Raw genomic sequence first — 25,662 nt, 5'->3', positions numbered from 1 at the left:
ATATTCACCAGCTTATCCAACAGCAGGTGGGATTGGAGGGTGTTAAATGCACTACTGAAGTCCATGACTAGAATTTTCACTAGGTTATTTGCCTTTTCTAAATGTTTGGAGATTTTGTTCAACATGATCAGTAATGCATCATCAACACTCCTGGAGGCACGGTGGGTGAATTGGAAAGGATCTAATTGGGATGAGAGACCAGAGAGAATTTGTTTTTGAATCATTTTTTCAAACCATTGAATATGTACAGAAGTCAAGGCTACAGCGCGTAAATCGTTATTTTCTTTTGGCCTGTTGTTTGTATGTACTGGGACAATCAGCGACTTCTTCCATAAGTAGAATTATCCCACTTTTCAGTGACCGCTGGAACAGCTTCTGGAACGGTAATGCGAGCTGGTCTGTGCATGTCTGAACTGCCTTGCTGCTGACTCCTTCTGGACCATATGATTTTCGTGGGTTGACACGTTGAAAGTATTGCTTGACGTCATTCACAGAGATCTGTATATCAACAGCTGGTATGCTGTCTATACTGTCCAAGGCCACTTTCTGCTGCCATTTAAAATCACACGTCATATTGACAATGAAACTGTTCAAATCATTTGCAAAAGCAAGGTCATTTCGACGGTCATACAATGTCTCTTTTTGGTTTGTAGCCCGTGATGGTTTGTAGCCCTTGCCAGCCTTTCCTACTGTCCTTGTCTTTGTATGCTGCCTTGCACTACTTGATTTTGCTTTTGAGTCCTCTGAAATTTTACTGCCACCTGATTTAAACACTTGTTTTTTCTGGTTGAGGAGCTCTTTTAATTCCCGAGTTACCCACGGCTTATTATTGGGGAAGATGTTGACTTTCTTTTTGGGAAAACGGATGTACTCAGGAACAGTATCTGCTGCCTGTTCCAGGCTCCCTAGAGCAAATTAAGGTTAAATTCCTTGCTCAAGGACACATCAACATATTTTTCACCTCATTGGCTATTGGCTCAACGCTCTAGCCGCTAGGCTACCTGCCACCCATAGTCTATGCTAACTCAAGACAGGCTAGCTCGGCTAACTCAATCACAGGCTAACTAGGCTAACTTTAAATGGGCTAGTAAGACTAGTAAGTCAAAGTGATAGTGGGCTGGTATGTCAGCTGCTAAACTGTCATAGCTTTGACTGTGCTGGGTTTATGTACTGGACTGTGTTTGCCTCAATTCTGCTACAGTTAGCTGTGCTATATTTTACCTGGCAGCGTTAGTTAGATTCTCCAGAACAGAACTGGGGATTGAAACCGGACTGTGTGTGTGTGTGTGTGTGTGTGTGTGTGTGTGTGTGTGTGTGTGTGTGTGTGTGTGTGTGTGTGTGTGTGTGTGTGTGTGTGTGTGTGTGTGTGTGTGTGTGTGTGTGTGTGTGTGTGTGTGTGTGTGTGTGTGTGTGTGGGCGCTGTAGGACCAAGGGCTCTCTGCCAAGCATTGACTCTCCACAGTATTCCTGCCAAATTAGATCTCACCTGTGTGTGTGTGAACATCTGCACACACTTTGCAGGGCTCACAGCTACAAAGGCGTGTTATAGCATGCCTCCTCTCATGCTGTTTATTAATCCAACCCTGCGACACAAGCTTGCTATTTTATCACTCCCTCACACACAGACACACACACACACACCCTTTCTCTGTCACACTTGTTCTTCCTCTAGCACAAAGATGGTGTCATTCCTCCCTGCTGCCATTGAAATTGCTGTGACAATCCTCATGCAGCATTGATATAGGGCAAGTGTGTGAAGCTGCTCTTTAAAACACATGCCTATTTTCATTAAAGTGTGTGTGTGTGTGTGTGTGTGTGTGTGTGTGTGTGTGTGGGTGTGTGTGTGTGTGTGTGTGTGTGTGTGTGTGTGTGTGTGTGTGTGTGTGTGTGTGTGTGTGTGTGTGTGTGTGTGTGTGTGTGTGTGTGTGTGTGTGTGTGTCCCTAGTTTTCAAATGTACATTTTACATTTACATTTTAGTCATTTAGCAGACACTCTTATCCAGAGCAACTTACAGTAGTGAGTGCATATTTTTCATATGTAGCTTTAGAGAAGAAGAGGGAGAGCGAGAAAGCGAGTGATGGTAAAATGAGGTCAGAGCTCTTAGAAAGCCCCTTGCTGTGCTGGGATCAGGCCTTAACTCCCCTATCAGAAAGACTCCTAGCTCCCGGTGCAGTGTGGGGCCCCTAGAAGCTCTCGGTGCAGTGTAGGGCCCCTAGAAGCTCCCGTTGCACTGTGGGGCCCCTATGCCTAGCCAGGGCGCACTATCAAACACACACATACCAGGCTCCTTGGAACACATACCAGGCTCCCTGAGCTCCAAGAACCTCCCTCCACAAAGGGGGCTTTGATTCCTACCCACTGCCCGGGCTCGTCAAGTGGGAGGATGAGCCAGTGATGTTCCCCTTACCTCCTGCAGCCATGCCAGGTGTTCCAAGTCTGAACACTGACAGAGAGAGTAGATGGTAAGGCCTGCTGTGGGCCAGACTATAAAGCTCGCCGTTATCCTGCTACAGACCATAAAGCTAGCCTTTAGAGTCCCATTTAAAACCATTTTGGGGATCCAACTAATCAACTACTCATTCAATTTAGACTTAAATCAGGCTAGTTAGTACTGGGCTGGAACAAAAACCTGCATGCACCGTAGTCCTCCAGGACCGGAGTTGCTCACTATAAAACCAGTTGTAGGGGTAAAGTGGTAAAGCCATGGTATTGTTCCAAACTCTCCGTATGCAGCAGGCTAGTGGAGATGCAGTGGATGGACAGATGCTGAGCGTTCTTAATTACCTGCTTTGATAGCGCAGGGCCAGGTGCTGTTGGTTGTATTAGAACATGAGGCACAAGTCCTGCAGGGACAGTGGGATCCAAATTATGTAATGGAATTGAGCTCTGTCTGAATAATAATATAGCTAAAAGCTGTGATACTACAGCTACAGTACCTGTGATGTGGACTGCCTAAAGTTAGTCATTCACAGATGTGTAACGTGTCTAAAGCTGTGTTGTCATCGGCGAAATGGTATGATTACAACACAATATTGAGATATATGGGCAGTAGCCTGCTGTATAGCGGACAGCTCATAGGCCCCCTTAAGCTTGATTAAGACTCCATCTTCCTATGCCTTTCTGTCCTTTTGTTGACCCACATGGCATCCATTTTGGCTCTGATACCCGTAAACCTGAGAGTTACCTCATGGTACATCTAAAAGTGTGGTCACTGGGAGAAACTGTCACAAGTGTTCGCGAGCAGTAGAGTCAAGGTCAGATGAAGGTTTCAACAAATGCATTATTGAACTAAGGTTTTGACTAGTGTCAGGCCCTGAAGTACACTACGTCCGATCCCATAGAGGTACACTGACAACTGTTTTTCCTCGAGCGCACTGGCCTCTCGTCTAATGAAGACTGCAGTCTTTCTGTAGGAGAGTGCATTGCACTTTGACTGTTTTTCTGTAAATATTTAACTATGTTGAGGCCCCAGATATTTCCTTCCCCTGTCCCGTTTTCATCGACTGTGCTTTTTAGGTATTTGTTACTTAGCCAACATCAGGAAGACTTTTTTTGTGCAATATAAATCTTTCAAATACACAATGAAGTTGGGCTTTTCCGAAATGTCAGTGGATGAAGCATTCCTCCAAAAATGTTGTGCATGTTTAAGACTTTGGCCTGGAAATTATCTAATTTCAACCATGAAATATTTCGATCAGAATTGTGTTGACCACTAAAATACACAGTAAAGATGCTAATTGTAGTCATTGCCATGGTGTAATTGAAATTGAGCTTTTCACACAATGTTATGCGTTTCCATCCTCAGTTCCCCTGTTATTGGGTACTAGAGAAACCCTGTGCCAAATAATGCTCAATGCTGTAGTTGCTAGTCCAATTAACAATTTATGTTTGAAGCTGCAGCACAGGAAACTGAACCATCTCATCCAAAAAGTTGACTCAAGTTTGCCAAAAAGCACCTGGAAACTCCTGGATGATCATCAAGACTCTTGGAATAATGTTTTATGGACAGATGAGTCAAAAGTACAACTTTTTGAACAACATGGGTCCCATTATTCCTGGCAAAAACGAAACACTGCATTCCACATTAAGAACAACGGTCAAGCATGGTGGTGGTGGTGATGGTTTGGGGATGGTTTGCTGCCTCAGGACCCGGACGACATGCCTTAAAATAAGGAACCATGAATTCTGCTCTGTATCAGAGAATTCTACCGGAGAATGTCAGACCATCTGTCTGTGAGCTGGCTAAAGCTGAAATGCACCTGGGTCATGCCGCAAGACGATCCAAAACCCACAATCAAATCTACATGAAAATGGCTAAATAGACTCCCGAGTGGCGCACCGCTCTAAGGGACTGCATCGCAATGCTTGAGGCGTCACTACAGACCCGGGTTCGATCCCAGGCTGTGTCACAGCCGGCTGTGATCAGGAGACCCATGAGGTGGCGCACCAAATTATCAATGAACCTACCAGGTACAACCCCAAATCCGTAAACACGGGCACCCTCATAGATCTCATGCTAACTAACTTGCCCTCCAAATACACCTCTACTGTTTTTAACCAAGATCTCAGCGATCACTGCCTCATTGCCTGCATGGTAATGGGTCTGCAGTCAAACGACCACCTCTCATCACTGTCAAACGCTCCCGAAAACACTTCAGCGAGCAGGCCTTTCTAATCGACCTGGCCCGGGTATGCTGGAAAGATATTGAACTCATCCCGTCAGTAGAGGATGCCTGGTTATTCTTTAAAAGTGCCTTCCTCACCATCTTAAATAAGCATGCCCCGTTCAAAAAATGTAGAACCAAAAACAGATATAGCCCTTGGTTCACTCCAGACCTGACTGCCCTTGACCAGCACAAAAACATCCTGTGGTGTACTGCATTAGCATCGAATAGCCCCCGTGATATGCAACTTTTCAGGGAAGTTAGGAACCAATAAACACAGGCAGTTAGGAAAGCATAGCTTTTTCAAACAGAAAATTGCATCCTGTAGCACAAAATCAAAAAAGTTCTGGGACACTGTAAAGTCCATGGAGAATAAGAGCACCTCCTCCCAGCTGCCCACTGCACTGAGGCTAGGAAACACTGTCACCACCGATAAATCCACTATAATTGAGAATTTCAATAAGCATTTTTCTACGGCTGGCCATGCTTTCCTCCTGGCTACCCCTACCCCAGTCAACTGCCCTGCACCCCCCACAGCAACTCGCCCAAGCCTCCCCCATTTCTCCTTCACACAAATCTAGATAGCTGATGTTCTGAAAGAGCTACAAAATCTGGACCCCTACAAATCAGCCGGGCTAGACAATCTGGACCCACTCTTTCTAAAATGATCTGCCAAAATTGTTGCAACCCCTATTACTAGCCTGTTCAACCTCTCTTTTGTATCGTCTGAGATTTCCAAAGATTGGAAAGCTGCCGCGATCATCCCTTTCTTCAAAGGTGGAGACACTAGACACAAACTGCTACAGACCTATATCTATCCTACCCTGCCTTTCTAAGGTCTTCGAAAGCCAAGTTAACAGATTACCGACCATTTTGAATCACTCCATACCTTCTCCGCTATGCAATCTGGTTTCCAAGCTGGTCATGGGTGAACCTCAGCCACACTCAAGGTCCAAAATGATATCATTACCGCCATCGACAGGAGACATTACTGTGCAGCCGTATTCATCGACCTGGCCAAGGCTTTCGACTCTGTCAATCACCACATTCTTATCGGCAGACTCAACAGCCTTGATTTCTCAAATGGTTCACCAACTACTTCTCAGACAGAGTTCAGTGTGTCAAATCGGAGGGCCTGTTGTCCGGACCTCTGGCAGTCTCTATGGGGGTGCCACAGGATTCAATTCTCGGACCGACTCTCTTCTCTGTGTACATCAATGATGTCGCTCTTGCTGCTGGTGATTCTCTGATCCACCTCTACGCAGACGACACCATTCTGTATACTTCTGGCCCTTCTTTGGACACTGTGTTAACTAACCTCCAGACGAGCTTCAATGCCATACAACTCTCCTTCCGTGGCCTACAACTGCTCTTAAATGCAAGTAAAACTAAATGCATGCTCTTCAACCGATCACTGCCCGCCTGTCCAGCATCACTACTCTGGACGGTTCTTACTTAGAATATGTGGACAACCACAAATACCTAGGTGTCTGGCTAGACTGTAAACTCTCCTTCCAGAACTCACATTAAGCATCTCCAATCCAAAATTAAATCTAGAATTGGCTTCCTATTTCGCAAGAAAGCATCCTTCACCCATATTGCCAAACATACCCTCGTGAAACTGACCATCCTACTGATCCTCGACTTTGGCGATGTCATTTACAAAATAGCCTCCAACACTCTACTCAACAAATTGGATGCAGTCTATCACAGTACCATCCGTTTTGTCACCCAAGCCCCATATACTACCCACCACTGCGACCTGCACATTCTCGTTGACTGGCCCTCGCTTCATACTCTTCGCCAAACCCACTGGCTCCAGGTCATCTATAAGTCTCTGCTAGGTAAAGACCCACCTTATCTCAGCTCACTGGTCACCATAGCAGCACCCACCCGTAGCACGCGCTCCAGCAGGTATATCTCACTGGTCATCCCCAAAGCCTTTTCCTCCTTTGGCCGTCTTTCCTTCCAGTTCTCTGCTGCCAATGACTGGAACAAACTGCAAAAATCACTGAAGATGGAGACTCATATCTCCCTCACTAGCTTTAAGCACCAGCTGTCAGAACAGATCACTGCACCTGTACATAGCCCATCTGTAAATAGCCCATCCAATCTACTTCATCCCCATACTGTATTTGTTTATTTATCTTGCTCCTTTGCACCCCAGTATCTCTACTTGCACATTCATCTTCTGCACATCTACCATTCCAGTGTTTAATTGGTATATTGTAATTACTTCGCCACCATGGCCTATTTATTGCCTTACCTCCCTGATCTTACCTCATTTGCACACACTGTATATATACTTTTACTACTGTATTATTGACTGTATGTTTATTTATTCCATGTGTAACTCTGTGTTGTTGTATGTGTCGAACTGCTTTGCTTTATCTTGGCCAGGTTGCAGTTGTAAATGAGAACTTGTTCTCAACTAGCCTACCTGGTTAAATAAAGGTGAAATAAATAAAAAACTATTGGCCCAGCATCGTCCGGGTTAGGGGAGGGATCTGATAACATTCATTATCAAAAATATGCAAAAGGAGAATAAATTACAAACGGGGCAAATACTTCTTCACAGCACTGTAATTGATTTCCTAGGAGTCTACTCTCTCTTTCTCGATCTTTCTCTTTATTTTTCTTTCTTTCTCTCTTTCCTCTCTCTCTCTCTCTCTCTCTCTCCCTCTCTCTCTCAGCAAATTAAGGCAGCTTGTACACTCACCTTGAGAGAGTTGAAGAGGGGGGCAGCAGCTAACCCATAAAACTAATGAAAACCTATGAGAAAGTGTTATATCCCAATACCATAGTAGTGACAAAAGCAGAATATAAGCCCTGAATATAATATAAGCCCAGAATATAAACCCACCTCCATAGTGACAATATTAACGTTATAACTAGGGCGTAACCGACTTCTCATTCCATAAATGATCACAAAAGAAATGAGCCGGTGGGAGATTTGGGTTTCGTCTAGGCCACGGTGTTGGTCCTAAATCAGAAGCAAGGAGTAGGCCCTGGAGAAATGCAGAGAGGAGTAGAGAGGAGTAGAGAGGAGTAGAGAGGAGTAGAGAGGAGTAGAGAGGAGTGAGGAAAGAGGGAGATCAATTATTCACACTTAAAACGGCCCAGAGGAGTGGAGGATGGGGAAAGTGAGTGGAAGTGGCTAGCGGCAGCGGCTCATATGCAGTACACTTAGAGGCTATAAATGCCTGGAGATGGTGTACACAGAGGATTCATTGATGGTTGAATGAGTGGCTCTTTGGCACCATGTAACTAAGCACAACTGCCATAGATTCCAGCCGTACATGATGCTCCTTAAAGTGGAACTGACTGCGTTTTAACTACTTTACAGATATGAAACAAACAGAATAATATCAGTCAAAAATATCAAGTTGCCAGTGTATGCTTCAAAACCAACTTTATAAGAGGTTTATATTTTACTCATGACGTACAGTAACACATTGTTGGCAGAATAGATGGATGCAGTTCAATGCATGATTCATATAATTCACCAATACATTTTTTGGTAGTCAAAAAAAATTGCTATCAAGTTGTAAATCACAGCTGGCATGGTACATTGTTTGCTGCCTCCACCACTTTAGGATGAACTGTTTCAATGACTGTATGTCACGCCCTGGCCTTAGTTATCTTTGTTTTCTGTAATATTTTGGTTAGGTCAGGGTGTGACAGGGGGGATGTTTGTGTATAGTTGTCTCGTCTGGGGTGGTTGTATGGTATAGGGGGTTTTGGTAGAGTGTATGGGTTTGTGTTGAGTGTAGGTGTCTAGGTAAGTCTATGGTTGCCTGAATGGTTCTCAATCAGAGACAGCTGTCATTCATTGTCTCTGATTGGGAGACATATTTAAGGCAGCCATAGGCAGTAGGCTTTTGTGGGTAATTGTCTATGTGTAGTGTCAGCACTATTTGTTTGAATAGCTTCACGGTCGTCTGTTTGTTTGTTTTTTTGTTCGTTTGTTTCGTCTTCATAATAAAGAAGATGTCTTTCTATCACGCTGCGCCTTGGTCCACTCTGCCTCATTACGACGATCGTGACACTGTAACTTAGGCAGGGAATGTCAACACAGCAAGGGCAATGATCACCAGTCAGTCATAACATGACTTATAGGCTAGCGCACATGTGTCAAACATAAAGGCGAGTATAAATTAGTCAACAGTAGAAATTTGCTCGTGCATCAGCAATTTTTACTCTTATGTCAGTCACTGATAGTCAGTCAATTAGCCCATGTCAGCTAAATGTTTTTAGATTGCTAAATTAGTTTAGCGGCCAGTTATGTAAACTTGTTATCATGGTAAAATTACCGTTCGTCGGGCCCCTATTGATTTTTTTAGTCGGTCTCACTCAGATATCATATTAAAAACTGCAAAAATGTCTTTCCACCCTATTGTCAATGGTGAATTGGAGGCGAAGTCAGGTGCAGGAGAGCAGATTATAATGAACAGGCACACTTTTATTATAGTTACAAAAAAATGAGAGCACTACATAAATCAAGCGCGTTCAAAAAACGGAACATAAAAGTAAAGCGCATAAACTAACACCACATAACATGAAAACAATTACTCACAAAACATGATGAGAAACAGAGGGTTAAATACAAGTAGTATGATTGGGGAAATGAAAACCAGGTGTGTATGGAAACAAGACAAGACAAATGGATATATGAAAAATGGAGCGGTGATGTCTAGAAAGTCGGTGACGTCGATCGCCGAACGCCGCCCGAACAAGGAGAGGAGCCGACTTCGGCGGAAGTCGTGACACCTATGGCAAAATGTGTAGAATTGCAGCAAATTAGCTTTTAAACTGTAAAATTGTATTTTCACCCCAATGTATAGAATTGCACGAATTAACTCTAAAATGAATTGCTGTCAAGAGGGGGGGCACATTTTTTGGCTCGCAATGTGGGGGAGATGGATGTGGGTACACAGACCCGTGAGCTAACTTCGGCCCCTCATGATGCGTTCAGATTTTTTGTTGCCCACACCCTCATCAAAGTTGCCCATCCCTGGCCTAGAGTAACATAAACAAATAAAAATGCTATTATGTTCTTTAAAGTAAAAAAATATATATTCTAAAGTTACTACCTAATACCTTCATAAACACAACCAAATGATTATTCTTCAGATAGCATATATGAAATGTATTTATTCGACTGTTAGAATGTTGACCTGTCATTGGCTAGAAGGGGAGTTACATCGAGGCCAGCCGTATGCTAATGACGCTGTTCGACAACAATCTCTAGTGGATACGTCTAGGCTGAAAGGCCCGGTGGTTCAAGTGTTAAGTTCTCAAAATGACCTAGATAAAAACATATCAGTGGTAACATAATAACCACACAACACAAGATGTTTAATATAATTTATAAAAATGTGTGAATAACTATCTTCTAACCTTTACAAATAATGGGAGTAATGATTAAATGGTGAGCAAACTGTTTTTTAATACCTTACAAATGGTTTATTATTACTGAATGTTAATATAAAGTGATACCCTGGTTTGGCCATATTTTGGTATAAGCTTCAAGTTGAAGTAGTTTATTTGCTATTTGCAGATATTAAAGGTAATAAATGCATTGAAATTCTTTGTTGGAGCTCTCTCACATATACTACAGCACATGCACAGTAACATTAACAGAAAACACATTACTTGTGTGTGGTAATGGATACATCGTCCAAGCAAAGTTCATAAACATTCACTTGACTATGCACCTTTCCCAGCGACACATCTCGTTTTTTCTAGCTAGAACATGTAGTAGTGGATCCCAGGATTCATTGATATTAAACAGAATAGGACAAACTTTGTCCACATAACAGCTTCACACAATGTTAGATAGACAGACATATAAATGCAAATATCACACAAAAGCACAGACATTGGAACATTAGAGATATTGCATTAATGAGTTCCCTTTTGACATTTGACAAATACATTTTACTCACCATTTCTTTTCATCGTCCTTTTCACAGCTCCCCCCAATTTCACAGACACGCCACCGCAGTATGTTGAGGCCAAGGAAGGCGGCAGCATCACCCTGAGCTGTGTGGCGTCCGGCAACCCCAAACCTTCCGTCAGCTGGATCCGGGAGGGCGAGCCTGTGGAGGACAGCGACAAGTACAAGGTAGACCCCCGCATCACCATTTCCTGTGTTTGCCCCACCCACTTGGTATTCGCGATAATGGCCCAATGAAGTCCAAGTAGTTATACTAAGCACAGTGGGGATGGCCATGCTAGAAAGGACAACATTGGCTATATCATGCAAACTGTTGAGCAAGTCCAGGAGCGGTTCACATTATATGTGGGGATAATGTTAGAAGATAGATTACTGGTAAACATTACTGGTAAACATTTGACCTGCCCCATCTGTTGTCTAGTCTATGGCTCTATTCATGGGATTGCATAGTCTGCTCGTTATCTGGAGACGTTCTATCCCATTCCATTTACAACTTTAAAGGGGAATTTCACCCTGGGGGACCTTGGGTTTGTTTTGATCATGTCCGAGGGATTCCCAGGTCAGTGAGATGTTTCACACATAATTGGCCACGAAAAGGGCAGGACTGGGCTTCGCGTGCCTAACGATACACCCTATGGCGACTTACGGTGTATTGGGGGGGGGGGGGGGTACGAGATCTGAAAATAAATGTAGTCCTGCTTTGAGGCATTTAGCGAAGCCGTCTATGTTATACCGATCACACTATACATTTTTTGTGTGTAGATATGGTTGTCCTTGTTTGATAGAGCCAACGGGCGTCTTTCAGCGATGTTCCTATCTGCGGATTCATTGCTAAATATACAAGGTGACACATTTTTTCCAGTCTCTGAAAGTCTACAACGGCGGTGCTTCCTGCTCTGGCCCCGTCCCTTCCCCAAGATGGGCTTTTTTGAAAGGGAGGTGGACACAACACAAAATACTCTTGGCAAAACAGAAAGAACTGATCAGACCGCAGTAGCTTCAAGTGATTCAACACGAATTCAACGATGGAGCATTTTTTGATGTTCTATTAGCTAGATGGTGACATTCAACCATGCATGTTTCAGCCGGAATATAGCAAAGAGGATTTGAAACAAAGAGTTCGATTTAGCTCAGCTACAGCTGATGTCAGCACCAAGAGTAGGGTGTTAGGTTACGCGACAAACAATGGACACTATAAGAGAATTCTACAAAAAAAATGCAGTAAACAAATCTGTTTTCACTAAATATCAAATCTTTTTGTGAGTATACATATTAAATCATTTGAAAACATTAATGTGGCAGTTGTTACCCATGTCTAAAAAGACTGTACGTTATGATATTGTAACGGTTGTCCTCCTCCTCTTCGGATGAAGAGGAGGAGTAGGGATTGGACCAAAGCGCAGCGTGATAATTTAACATAATGATTTTATTAAAGAAAGACGAAAACCGAAAACACTTGAAATGATTACCAAAATAACAAAACGAACGTAGACAGACCTGAACTAAGAACTTACATATAACACGAAGAACTCACGAACAGGTACAGACTACATCAAACGAACGAACAAACCGAAACAGTCCCGTATGGTGCAACATACACAGACACGGAAGATAATCACCCACAAACAAACAGTGTGAACAGCCTACCTATATATGGTTCTCAATCAGAGGAAACGTCAAACACCTGTCCCTGATTGAGAACCATATAAGGCTAATTACCACTAACCTAAACATAGAAACACAAAACATAGAATGCCCACCCCAACTCACGCCCTGACCAACTAAACACATACAAAATTAACAGAAAACAGGTCAGGAACGTGACAGATATTTACGCGATATGAGCCCAAATGTAAAGCAAGTGCCGTACTAAGAACGTTCAAATCTATGGGACAGCCCTTTTTGTGAAACCCGCAAAATAGCTGTGTTCATATTTGCTCTTTGCGATGGGTATTCCTCAACCTATCAGAGTAAGATCAATGTGACATTGTATTGCCAAAAAGTATGGGGTAATCATGAGTGTGTTTCACGGTTATCGGAGGTCTTCTGTCTTAAATATAACGTCAAACGTTTTTCCTTCGCTTCTGTCATTCAGATGTTTTCCGAGACACCAGAAAACATAGCATGTTACAAAGTAGGGCTTCTTAGCTACGTTTTGATGTATGGGTTGTCAGGGATTCACGTTTCGCCACCCCCATTTCCATGACGACTGCTAGCTTGCTAGCTGTGTGGGAGTGCCTGACTCCGTTCGCTGAGCCGGGTGAGAGGCAGTGCTGCGCGGCATTGGCTGTATTGCGCCAGCAGCAAATTTTGTGATTGATGGTTTTATTCTTTCAAGTGAAAACTACCAGAATTCAGTGGCTACAGCCCTACAATCAATAAAAACATAGCTAAATACCAGTGAATTGAACATGTGTCCCATCAATCTTTCTGTGCAACTGGCTAACAGGCAGGTCACTCTCCTAGACTAATTATTTGCTGCAGGTTATATTCCCATCACCAGAGTAACTAAAAAATAACATTACAATATAACCCATCTCACGTGTAGGCCTACCTTAGAAGTAATCTATGTTGTTAGAATAGTATCGGTCTGTGTTACAGTTAAGAATTATCGAGAAGTGTGTGTCTGTGTTAGGCTGTGTGTGTGAGGGTGCTGTGTTGGGATGCTGAAAAGTGTCTGTCTGTGTTAGGCTGTGTGATGGTGGGGGTGCTGTGCGTGAGTGTGTTGGTGGGGGTGCTGTGCGTGAGTGTGTTTGCGGGGGTGCTGTGCGTGAGTGTGTTGGTGGGGGTTCTGTGCATGAGTGTGTTGGTGGGGGTGCTGTGTGTGACTTTGGGGGTGCTGTGTGTGAGTGTGTTGGTGGGGGTGCTGTGTGAGTGTGTTGGTGGGGGTGCGGTGTGTGAGTGTGTTGGTGGGGGTTCTGTGCATGAGTGTGTTGGTGGGGGTGCTGTGTGTGACTGTGGGGGTGCTGTGTGTGAGTGTGTTGGTGGGGGTGCTGTGTGAGTGTGTTGGTGGGGGTGCGGTGTGTGAGTGTGTTGGTGGGGGTTCTGTGCATGAGTGTGTTGGTGGGGGTGCTGTGTGTGACTGTGGGGGTGCTGTGTGTGAGTGTGTTGGTGGGGGTGCTGTGTGAGTGTGTTGGTGGGGTGCAGTGTGTGAGTGTGTTGGTGGGGGTTCTGTGCATGAGTGTGTTGGTGGGGGTGCTGTGTGAGTGTGTTGGTGGGGTGCGGTGTGTGAGTGTGTTGGTGGGGGTGCTGTGTGGTGGTGCTCACTCTATCCATTCGTAGCAGTAGGATCAAGTCACAACCCGCCCATTTCTTGACAGATAGCTGAACTAGCCTATTGAGTTATTTAAAATGTTATCATGGCAGCGGAATTGTTTAGTCAACTGAATGTATTTTTTTCCCGACCACAGAAAATGACTACCAATTCTAGTTTTGTAAGGATCCATGATCACAAATCATGACGTTAAGTTGGACCCATTTGCATTGAATAGGTGTTATTTTATATTCTCAAACTAACAGCAGTGCCTATATGATGTTTTTCCATACAGGCGTGACATGCTGGAGTGATGCTTCTATGCAAATGTTGTTGATCAGTAGGCTAATATAAGTCCCAAATGGAAGGCAAACAGATTGTTTGTCATCTGTAGCACCATAGACTCCACTGATCAGCCAAAACAAGCTCAATAACTCAATGCATGCACACACTCCTATTGAATATGCATTCACCTGTATTGTGAGTAGGCCTATGCCATCTTAATATATCCAGTTTATCAAGAGATTTACCATTCAAATACAAGTATTACCATTATGTTATGTAATTAGATTGGTAATAACAGTCAAATGTATTATTTGATTTTAAAATAGATGCATGAATGCATACATGATATTGAATATCGGCCTCCATGACCACCAAAAATCAGTATCGGCCCTAAAAAGTCCATATTGGTCGTTCTCTGAAGCAAAGTATCCAACATCTATTGCTTGCACACGTCCTGTTTTTTTCCATATCAGTGCAAATCAGCTGCCACTTTCCTCTACCGTGATCCGTTGCAAGAGAAGAGACAGCTTACTACCTTGTTTGTCCTCCTTCTCCCCTCAGGGCTACGTAGCCATCCTCCCTTTCCACTCTTTCATCCTTTTTTCATTTCATCCTCCCTTCCACTCTCGCGTCACTGGGCAGCTCGCGGCTCGGTTTCCCTTTATAGTCTGTAATAGTTTTCAAGCCCTGCCACATCCGACGAGCATCAGAGCCAGTGTAGTAGGATTCAATCTTAGTCCTGTATTGACCCTTTGCCTGTTTAATGGTTTGTCTGAGGGCATAGAGGGATTTTTTTTATAAGCATCCGGATTAGTGTCCCTTTCCTTGAAAGTGTCAGCTCTAGCCTTTATCTCGGTGCTGATGTTGCCTGTCATCCATGGCTTCTGGTTGGGATATGTACGTACAGTCACTGTAGGGACGACGTCATCAATGCACTTATTGATGAAGCCGGTGACTGAGGTGGTATACTCCTCAATGCCATTGGATGAATCCTCATATTCCAGTCTGTGCTAGCAAAACAGTCTTGTAGCGTAGCATCAGCATCATCTGACCACTAGGAGCGCCGCTTATGGATGAGAATTTTCTTTTCTCGTTGAGTGCAGTCTTAGTGCCAGCATCGGTTTGTGGTGGTAAATAGACAGCTACGAATAATACAGCTGAGAACTCTCTCTGTAGATAGTATGGTCTACAGCTTATCATGAGGTATTCTACCTCAGGCGAGCAATACCTCGAGACTTCTTTAATATTAGACATCGCACACCAGCAGTTATTGACAAATAGACACACACCCCCGCCCCTCGTCTTACCAGACGTAGCTGCTCTGTCCTGCCGATGCACAGAAAACCCAGCCAGCTCTATATTATCCGTGTCGTCGTTCAGCCACGTCTCGGTGAAACATAAGATGTTACAGTTTTCAATATTCTGTTGGTAGGATAGTCTTGATCGTCCAGTTTGTTTTCCAATGATTGCACATTGGCCAGTAATACGGAGGGTTGTGGTGGTTTACCTACTTGCCGGCAAATTCCTACAAGGCACCCCGCACCCCTCCCCCCTTTTCTCCGTCTTTTCTTCACGTGGATGATGGGGATTTGAGACGTGTCTCGATAAAGCAGTATATCCTTCGAGTCGGAAATCTTGAGTGAGTAATCGCTGTTCTGATGTCCAGAAGCTATTTTCGGTCATAAGAGACAGTAGCAGCAGCATTATGCACAAAATGAGTTACAAAACTAATAAAATAGCACAGTTGGTAAGGAGCCCGTAAAACAGCAGCCATCCCCTCCGGAACCATTATAGGTGAGACTAGAGAGAGACTCAACAAATACAGCAAAGAGCTACTGTTATGTGTAAGTTCTTGTTTAAGTTGTCATACAGCACTATCAACACTTTCATAAGCCATAAAATGCTCATTCTTTCTATTTCCACTCAGCGCTACAACAAGCACTGCAGCAGTAATGAATGAGTAGGAATGTGTATCGATAGGCTTGTGTTGTTGTTATAATTATCAGCTTGGGTCTTTTTTTTATATCGAGGAATATTTCACTTTCTCTGTTCATAGGGGTAACGACATTCATTAATGCGGTGCGACTCAAGTTTCACCATCAGCTGGAAGACGGTGTCCTTTTTGGTCAGTCTGCTGCTCTCTCCCTCGCTGAGACTGACCATCAGATGCAGGCACGGTTAGCCCAGTAAAATAAAAAGCGAATTATTTAAATGTATGCAACCTCAGCTGTGCCTCACAACTAATGCAACAACGGATCTATTACTAGTGTGATCACATAGCCTACCTCAAAAATGTTTTTAAAATGGCCTGAACAACGATGCATTGGCAGGGCAATTCAAGCAAAGCCAATATGCGGTGATAATGTATTGTACCTACAGCTTACTGCACAAACCTCATTGCTACAGTACAGTTGTTAATTGGCTAATGTTGCAAAGGCTTACGTTCTTAGTCATGTTAAAAAAAAATATCTGAGCGGCTTGCATTTTGACTCAGAAAGTGATCTTGACTCAGAATAGGTTGTTACCCACTGTTCAAGAGTTTTCCCTGTTAACAATATCAACATTTCCCTTTACTGTGGCGAATATTGTGAATCAACACAATATTAGACACTTTCAATGCAAAATACCGAAAGAAAACTAACTATGCAAGAGATTTTGTTGTAGGTAGAACGCATCGGAGTAGGATTCTATTGCATTGACATGCATGAATCAGCCCGTACTCTACACAGACCAGTGCGGCATAAGCAGAGCTGCAGTAGGCATATACCAAATAGACCATTGCCATATATGGATCTGTGCTGTTTTCATTGAACTGGACTGTGTTTACAGCATAAGCAGTCGTGAGTAGATGTGCTTGTTTTGAGATCAAAGCAAGAGCTGCATAAAGCCACGTGTGTACATTTTGTTCATATCCTTTGCTAGTTAGTGAGTTATTAGTCCAGTTATAAATAATTTGTTGTCAGCAATAGAGGAGTGATTGCCTCCTACAAGAGCACAAAACATTTACATTTCTAGACATCTTTGAAAAGCGAGTCATGTAAAGAGCTTTATTTTGTCTTAAAGGGGAAGTATTGTATTTTGAGACGGGCTTGAATAATCTAAGTAGCCAAAAGGCAGAGGGTAGCATAATTTGTCTGATTTGCTGTAATAATGGAATGGGAATCATAAGTGATTTAATTTTGTAAACTGGTTTCTTGCATCAAACAACACAACGATATTTTCAGTCACCTCCTTGTCTGAGTGGATAAACATGTTAATGTCAAGCTCTGCATGTTTTTTTCAAAAGTCTCATGGAATGTAGGCCTACATTGAGCACCACACATTGACTGCTACTGTAGGCTGAATGAGAGAATAGCTATTTCCATGTTAGAATGTTATGGGATGCATTTTCTCCATTGTGTTTGATGGTAGACCACTCTGGTTAGCCTACATTATGATCAAATAGCCACAGTTAAAACAGCAACTTAAAACAGATACAGACTCTGTGTTCACAGTAAATGCGCGCTGGAAGTTGCACAGAATTTTCTGAGCGTTCAAGTTTGCGCTCAGCAGACCTGATATTTGCTCAGTGCCCAACATTTTTTGAGGGAATATTGCATAGGAGTAACAACATGAATTGGTGCATGAGGCAGAAATAATGCAGTGTGACTTGAGTTTCGCCATCAGCTGGAAAACTGCCCTCTTTTCTTAGTGGAGAGAAGGTGGGCGGATGGACGGGGAGATGGGTGAGAGGCTAGCCTCACCGCTGCTCCGTCCCTCCCCTCAGACTGACCATCAGATGCAGGTCATCAGTCCAAAAATAAAGTAATACAACAAATGACCCATTACCAGTGTGATCATATACCAATAAATGTCAAAAAAATATATATACACTGCTCAAAAAATAAATGGAACACTAAAATAACACATCCTAGATCTGAATGAATGAAATATTCTTATTAAATACTTTTTTCTTTACATAGTTGAATGTGCTGACAACAAAATCACACAAAAATTATCAATGGAAATCAAATTTATCAACCCATGGAGGTCTGGATTTGGAGTCACACTCAAAATTAAAGTGGAAAACCACACTACAGGCTGATCCAACTTTGATGTAATGTCCTTAAAACAAGTCAAAATGAGTCTCAGTAGTGTGTGTGGCCTCCACGTGCCTGTATGACCTCCCTACAACGCCTGGGCATGCTCCTCATGAGGTGGCGGATGGTCTCCTGAGGGATCTCCTCCCAGACCTTGACTAAAGCATCCGCCAACTCCTGGACAGTCTGTGGTGCAACGTGGCTTTGGTGGATGGAGCGAGACATGATGTCCCAGATGTGCTCAATTGGATTCAGGTCTGGGGAACGTGCGGACCAGTCCATAGCATCAATGCCTTCCTCTTGCAGGAACTGCCGACACACTCCAGCCACATGAGGTCAAGCATTGTCTTGCATTAGGAGGAACCCAGGGCCAACCGCACCAGCATATGGTCTCACAAGGGGTCTGAGGATCTCATCTCGGTACCTAATGGCAGTCAGGCTACCTCTGGCGAGCACATGGAGGGCTGTGCGGCCCCCCAAAGAAATGCCACCCCACACCATGACTGACCCACCGCCAAACCGGTCATGCTGGAGGATGTTGCAGGCAGCAGAACGTTCTCCACGGCGTCTCCAGACTCTGTCACGTCTGTCACATGTGCTCATGTGCTCAGTGTGAACCTGCTTTCATCTGTGAAGAGCACAGGGCGCCAGTGGCGAATTTGCCAATCTTGGTGTTCTCTGGCAAATGCCAAAAGTCCTGCACGGTGTTGGGCTGTAAGCACAACCCCCACCTGTGGACGTCGGGGCCCTCATACCACCCTCATGGAGTCTGTTTCTGACCGTTTGAGCAGACACATGCACATTTGTGGCCTGCTGGAGGTCATTTTGCAGGGCTCTGGCAGTGCTCCTCCTTGCACAAAGGCGGAGGTAGCGGTCCTGCTGCTGGGTTGTTGCCCTCCTACGGCCTCCTCCACGTCTCCTGATGTACTGGCCTGTCTCCTGGTAGCGCCTCCATGCTCTGGACACTACGTTGACAGACACAGCAAACCTTCTTGCCACAGCTCGCATTGATGTGCCATCCTGGATGAGCTGCACTACCTGAGCCACTTGTGTGGGTTGTAGACTCCGTCTCATGCTACCACTAGAGTGAAAGCACCGCCAGCATTCAAAAGTGACCAAAACATCAGCCAGGAAGCATAGGAACTGAGAAGTGGTCTGTGGTCACCACCTGCAGAACCACTCCTTTATTGGGGGTGTCTTGCTAATTGCCTATAATTTCCACCTTTTGTCTATTCCATTTGCACAACAACATGTGAAATGTATTGTCAATCAGTGTTGCTTCCTAAGTGGACAGTTTGATTTCACAGAAGTGTGATTGACTTGGAGTTACATTGTGTTGTTTAAGTGTTCCCTTTATTTTTTTGAGCAGTGTATATATATTTCAAAATGCAGGGCAATTCAAGCATAGACAATATGCAGTGATAATGTTTTTATTTATTTATTTAACCTTTATTTAACCAGGTAGGCAAGTTGAGAACAAGTTCTCAATCTATTGGGCCTCATTGCTGCTTAACTGTTTTTAATTGGTTAATGTTGCATCGGCTTACGTTTTTTAATTCATGTTTTTTTTTTTTATCTGAGTGGTAGATCTCGATTTACACCCCTCAGTGTAATCCCTGCACACCTTACAATGGGTTGCTTGTAGTAAGTCCTGTTGAAACATCATTTTACCAAGAGATTATGGGGTAAATGTGATATTTCAGTTTTTTTATTTTTAATAAATTAGCAAACAATGTATTTTATTTTATCCCCAATTTCGTGGTATTCTATTGGTAGTTACAGTCTTTTCCCATCACTGCAGCTCCCGTACGGACTCGGGAGAGGCGACGGTATAGAGCCATGCGTCCTCCGAAACACAACCCAACCAGGCCGCACTGCTTCTTGACACAATGCCCACTTAACCCGGAAGCCAGCCGCACCAATGTATTGGCGGAAACACCATACTCCTGGCGATTGTGTCAGCAAGCATTGTGCCCGGCCCACCACAGGAGTCGCTAGAGCGCGTTGGGACAAGAACATCCTTGCCGGCCAAACCCTCCCCTAACCCGGACGACGCTGGGCCAATTGTGCACCGCCCTATGGGTCTCCCGGTTGCGGCGGGCTGCTTGGACTCGAACCAGGATCTCTAGTGGCACAGCAGACCACTGCGCCACTCGGGAGGCCATTAGCAAACATTTCTAAAAACTTGTTTTTGCTTTGTCATTATGGGGTATTGTGTGTAGATTGATAAGGGGGAAAAAACGATTTCCTCCATTTTAGAATAAAGCGGTAACATAACAAAATATTAAACAAGTCAAGGGGTCTAAATACTTTCCGAAAGCACTGTATGTGACAAAACAAGCAAGTATAGTGTAGATAATCATTGTGCCATCTTAACTGTTGTGAAATATCTTTTCCATAACCAAAAATATTGTTTTTTCAGCTGTTTCAAGCTGGTGTACAAAAACGAAAGTAGAAGACACAAAAACTAAACTTAAAAACAGGAAGCATAGGAATAGCGCAAATAGAACAGATCTACCTCTTCTTAGACTTGCTTTCAATGAGAATGACAGATCGATAACATACATTTCTATGTGAATTTGGTCAGGTCGCCCAAAAAACGTACATATTGCAACTTTAAAGTTGGAGCTAATTGACATAATGTTTTCCTTCACACGCTATTTACTCCTGCAGTGTGTGCTGTTCATCATCCAAATGGATAACACATAGTCAGACTTCTTCACTGCGCATGATGAAGTCGTATATTCACTTCATATCATCACTTTAAACTCGTATTATTCATATCCTTTGAGCATGAAAATAGTGTGTTTATAATATTAATAGATATGGATATTTCCATAGTCCCTGTAAGACATCTGTTGATGTCTCCATACTGTGGTGTTGCCTTGAAGACAAAGCACATCATAATATGCCGAAGTGACAAGCCTCAGCTGTCAAGATAGAACATTTCAAATGCAGCACGTCAAACAGAGCTTTCATTGGCTCAATACATCAATTGGTAGCTTTCAGTATGTGATGTATGCAGAGGATGCAGCTCTACACTTCTGCTTGTGTACATGTTGTGTGCACGTGTGCCTGCCCCTGTGTGCGTCTGTGTGGATCAAAACGGGGCAGGGGGCACGGTCGGCCCTCAGGCTCTGCTGAATTCCAGAAAAAAGGCCCCCATTTAGGTGCTGTCGTAGGGCTGTCCCCGACAAAAAAACGTACCGAAAGTAATCTGTCCTATCGACCAAATGATTGGGCGAAAAAATGTCACGTCTATGTTTCCATATATAGACACAACCGTATGTGTTTTAATAAAATCAACTATATATGCAGTAAGCGTCCAGTTTAATGAAATAAGACAGATGACTCAAGAGGGCACCAGAGATCTAGATCACCAGAAGAAAAAATCTTATCCTGACCCAACTATTCTCCTCCAGCTCCTGCTGACTTTCGCATATTCTGCCATTACGCTCCTGAAGATGCCGGTAATAGGCTACATGATGGTTCGGCAACCTTTTTCATGTGGAATGTCAATGTATTTTACCATTTCTACCGATCTGCGTGACAGTTATGGTTTTCATATGTACATTTTCGTGAAACAGTTTCATTTAATTTATAACTTATTCATATCTCAAAATCATTGTAATGTGGTTAATCAAAATTCGATCCAAATCTAAATGAAAATGATAAACCTAAAAAGTAACTTCTATTGCCATTGCCAACTATGTAAAAAATAGCCTACATAAAGCCAACAAATAGAAACATTGTGGCCTGCAGGTAGAAAATATCCCGATAAAAATAAATATCCCAGAAATTGGCTACACATGGCCTGTCTGCAACAAACTTGAAATATTGTATCAACTATTAACTTAGGCCCAGCCCTAAGCTCGCGCTAGCGAATTGGCGACATTTATATAAAATATTCCGGGCAGTTTCCTGTGCCAGTGAGCTCGAGACACACAGCTGTAGGCTATTTGCGCAACAGATAAGAAGCAGTGCTTGACTTTGGCAGGAGCTTACCGGACCTGAGTATCGACACCTCAAATGTTCTACTGCTTGAGCTCCTGTTCCTCTTATAGAATATTAGCTCAAAAGTATTGTGGAGTTCCTGCACCTAAATATAAACAGTATCAGCACCCAAAATGAGTTCCAGAACATATTTCAGTCCAAGTGAAGCAGGGAGCAGGGGAGTGGCTGTGGGTCTGATGAGTCACAAGCACTGGAGTAAAGTACTTAAGACTTTTTGGGGGGTATCTGTACTTTACTATTTATATTTAGGATAACTTTACTTTTATGTCACTACATTCCTAAAGAAAATAATGTACTTTTTACTCCATACATTTTACCTGACAGACAAAAGTACTAGTGACAAAAATACTTTTCGAATGCTTAGCAGGACAGGAAAATGGTCCAATTTAGCACTTATCAAGAGAACATCCCTGGTCAACAACAAGCTACACGCCCCACTCCTGTGACAAGCAAAAGCAGCAGTAGCATAAATTAAACAATTGTTTTTCTCAGATGTAGACCATCTGCATTGTAAATTCACATGGAACTTTATGAATTTTTCTTATTGTTTTGACAGAACCCCCCCCCTCACTTTTTCTATGGTGTCCTCTCCCTCCCCAGGTGTCTGATGGGAGTCTGACGGTGCTGTCGGTCAGCCGCAAGGACAGGGGGGCGTACACCTGCCGAGCCTACAGCATCCAGGGGGAGGTGGTTCACACCACACGCTTGCTTGTCCAAGGTAGCCCTGTCACAACTCAACATCTGTGTGAGTGAGTGAGTGCATGTGTATATGTGTGCAGCAGTAGAGTTGTGTGTCTTTGTGTTCGTTTTCTGCAGGGTGAAGGTTTTAGTAGGCAGGTGTACATACAGTTGAAGTCGGAAGTTTATATACACTTAGGTTGGAGTCATTAATACTCGTTTTTCAAACACTCCACAAATTTCTTGTTAACAAACTATAGTTTTGGCAAGTCGGTTAGGACATCTACTTTGTGCATGACACAAGTCATTTTTTCAACAATTGTTTACAGACAGATTATTTCACCTCTAATTCACTGTATCACAATTCCAGTGGGGCAGAAGTTTACATACACTAAGTTGACTGTGCCTTTAAACAGCTTGGGAAATTACAGAAAATTATGTCATGGCTTTAGATGCTTCTGATAGGCTAATTGACGTCATAAGAGTCAATTGGAGGTGCACATGTGGATGTATTTCAAGGCCTACCTTCAAACTCTTTGCTTGACATCATGGGAAACTCAAAAGAAATTGTAGACCTCCACAAGTCTGGTTCATCCTTGGGAGCAATTTCCAAACGCCTGAAGGTACCACGTCCATCTGTACAAACAATAGTAAGCAAGTATAAACACCATGAGCCGTCATACCGCTCAGGAAGAGACATGTTCTGTCTCCTAGAGACGAACGTACTTTGGTGTGAAAAGTGCAAATCAATCCCAGAACAACAGCAAAGGACCTTGTGAGGATGCTGGAGGAAACAGGTACAATATTATCTATATCCACAGTAAAACGAGTGCTATATCAACATAACCTGGAAGGCCGCTCAGCAAGGAAGAAGCCACTGCTCCAAAACCGTCATAAAAAAAGATAGACCATGGTTTGCAACTGCACATGGGGACAAAGATCATACTTTTTGGAGAAATGTCCTCTGGTCTGATGAAACAAAAATAGAACTGTTTGGCCATAATGACCATCGTTATGTTTGGAGGAAAAAGGGGGAGGCCTGCAAGCCGAAGAACACCATCCCAACCTTGAAGCACGTGGGTGGCAGCATCATGTTGTGGGGGTGCTTTGCTGCAGGAGGGACTGGTGCACTTCACAAAATAGATGGCATCATGACGGAGGAAAATTATGTGGATTTATTGAAGCAACATCTCAAGACATCAGTCAGGAAGTTAAAACTTGTTCGCAAATGGGTCTTCCAAACGGACAATGACCCCAAGCATACTTCCAAAGTTGTGGCAAAATGGCTTAAGGACAACAAAGTCAAGGTATTGGAGTGGCCATCACAAAGCCCTGACCTCAATTGCATAGAAAATTTGTGGGCAGAACTGATAAAGTGTGTGTAAGCAAGGAGGCCTACAAACCTGACTCAGTTACACCAGCTCTGTCAGGAGGAATGGGCCAAAATTCACCCAACTTATTGTGGGAAGCTTGTGGAAGGCTACCCAAAACGTTTGACCCAAGTTAAAAAAATTTAAAGGAAATTCCCTAAAATAAAATGGTGATCCTAACTGACCTATGGGTTATTTTTACTCTGATTAAATGTCAGGAATTGTGAAAAAGTTTCAATGTATTTGGCTAAGGTGTATGTAAACATCCGACTTCAACTGTATGTGTAACGCTCTCGTTTGTAGAAGGAAGAGTTTACCAAAGCGCAGCGTGGAAAGTGTTCATGATTCCTTTTATTCAAAAAACACAAACAAAATAACAAAAGCGAAATCGAACAGTTCTGTCAGGCACAGACACTAAACAGAAAACAAGATACCACAAAACCCAAAAGGAAAATGACAACTTATATATGATCCCCAATCAGAGACAACGATAGACAGTTGCCTCTGATTGGGCACCACACTCGGCCAAAAACAAAGAAAAAGAAAACATAGACTTTCCCACCCGAGTCACACCCTGACCTAACCAAACAGAGAATAATAAGGATCTCTAAGGTCATGGCGTGACAGTATGTGTGTGTGTGTGTATGCGCGAGTGTGTGTGTGTGTGTGTGTGTGTGTGTGTGTGTGTGTGTGTGTGTGTGTGCCTATGAGGTCTATGACTATAGAAAAATATTCAGGCAATAATAGACAGACATGCCAGGTCCAAAAACTGCCCTTTATCCATTCTGTCTAGTCTAGCCCCTTTGGTGTTGGTAGATCTAATGGAGCCGAGTAGGTGGGAGCAACAGGGTGGAAGCTCACCTAGACGCATTAGAAGGCTAGATGGAGTCATCACTAATGATGGAGTACATTTTCCTTTCTGTCACGGCAAATACTGAGTGCAGACTTTCCTAATTTTTCTGTTCATGATAGATTGAGCCATCACCATATTGCCTTGCACTTATCCAATCCCTTCAGATCTATCAGGAAACACCACGGGAGTCGATGCTAGCTAGAGTGTGGACTAGGAGTTGTTTGAGAGAGAGCGAGGATTGGTTTGATTTCCAGTTTTTAAGTATACATTTTTTAAGATGATTGACGATAAAAGTACCATCTAGTCCATTGGGTATCTCACTGACTCTCATATGCCATGTCTTGAAATAGGCAGACAGACGGATTAAAAATAAGTTTACATTGTAGTTTACATTACATTCTGACAGACAACTTTAACTCCACCCATAACTTTTGGACTTCATAGCATTCCCACAAGGCATGTATTATTGAGTAATTTATAGTTTTACATTTAAGACATGACTTGCC

At 43.3% G+C, this 25,662-nt stretch overlaps 1 protein-coding gene across 1 annotated transcript in view; it reads left to right on the top strand.

Annotated features, from left to right (window-relative positions):
* igsf9bb (immunoglobulin superfamily, member 9Bb) overlaps positions 1-25,662 on the top strand; it is a 155,887-nt gene that overhangs the window by 59,448 nt on the left and 70,777 nt on the right. Inside the window, exons 5-6 of the mRNA XM_038988473.1 lie at positions 10,641-10,792; positions 22,856-22,973. Coding sequence (XP_038844401.1) covers positions 10,641-10,792; positions 22,856-22,973 — 270 coding nt within the window. The remainder of the gene's footprint in view (positions 1-10,640; positions 10,793-22,855; positions 22,974-25,662) is intronic.

Source organism: Salvelinus namaycush, chromosome 3 (assembly GCF_016432855.1).
Source record: "Salvelinus namaycush isolate Seneca chromosome 3, SaNama_1.0, whole genome shotgun sequence".
In the NCBI taxonomy this organism is placed as follows: Eukaryota; Metazoa; Chordata; class Actinopteri; order Salmoniformes; family Salmonidae; genus Salvelinus; species Salvelinus namaycush.
This window is presented reverse-complemented; position numbering and strand designations above follow the sequence as displayed.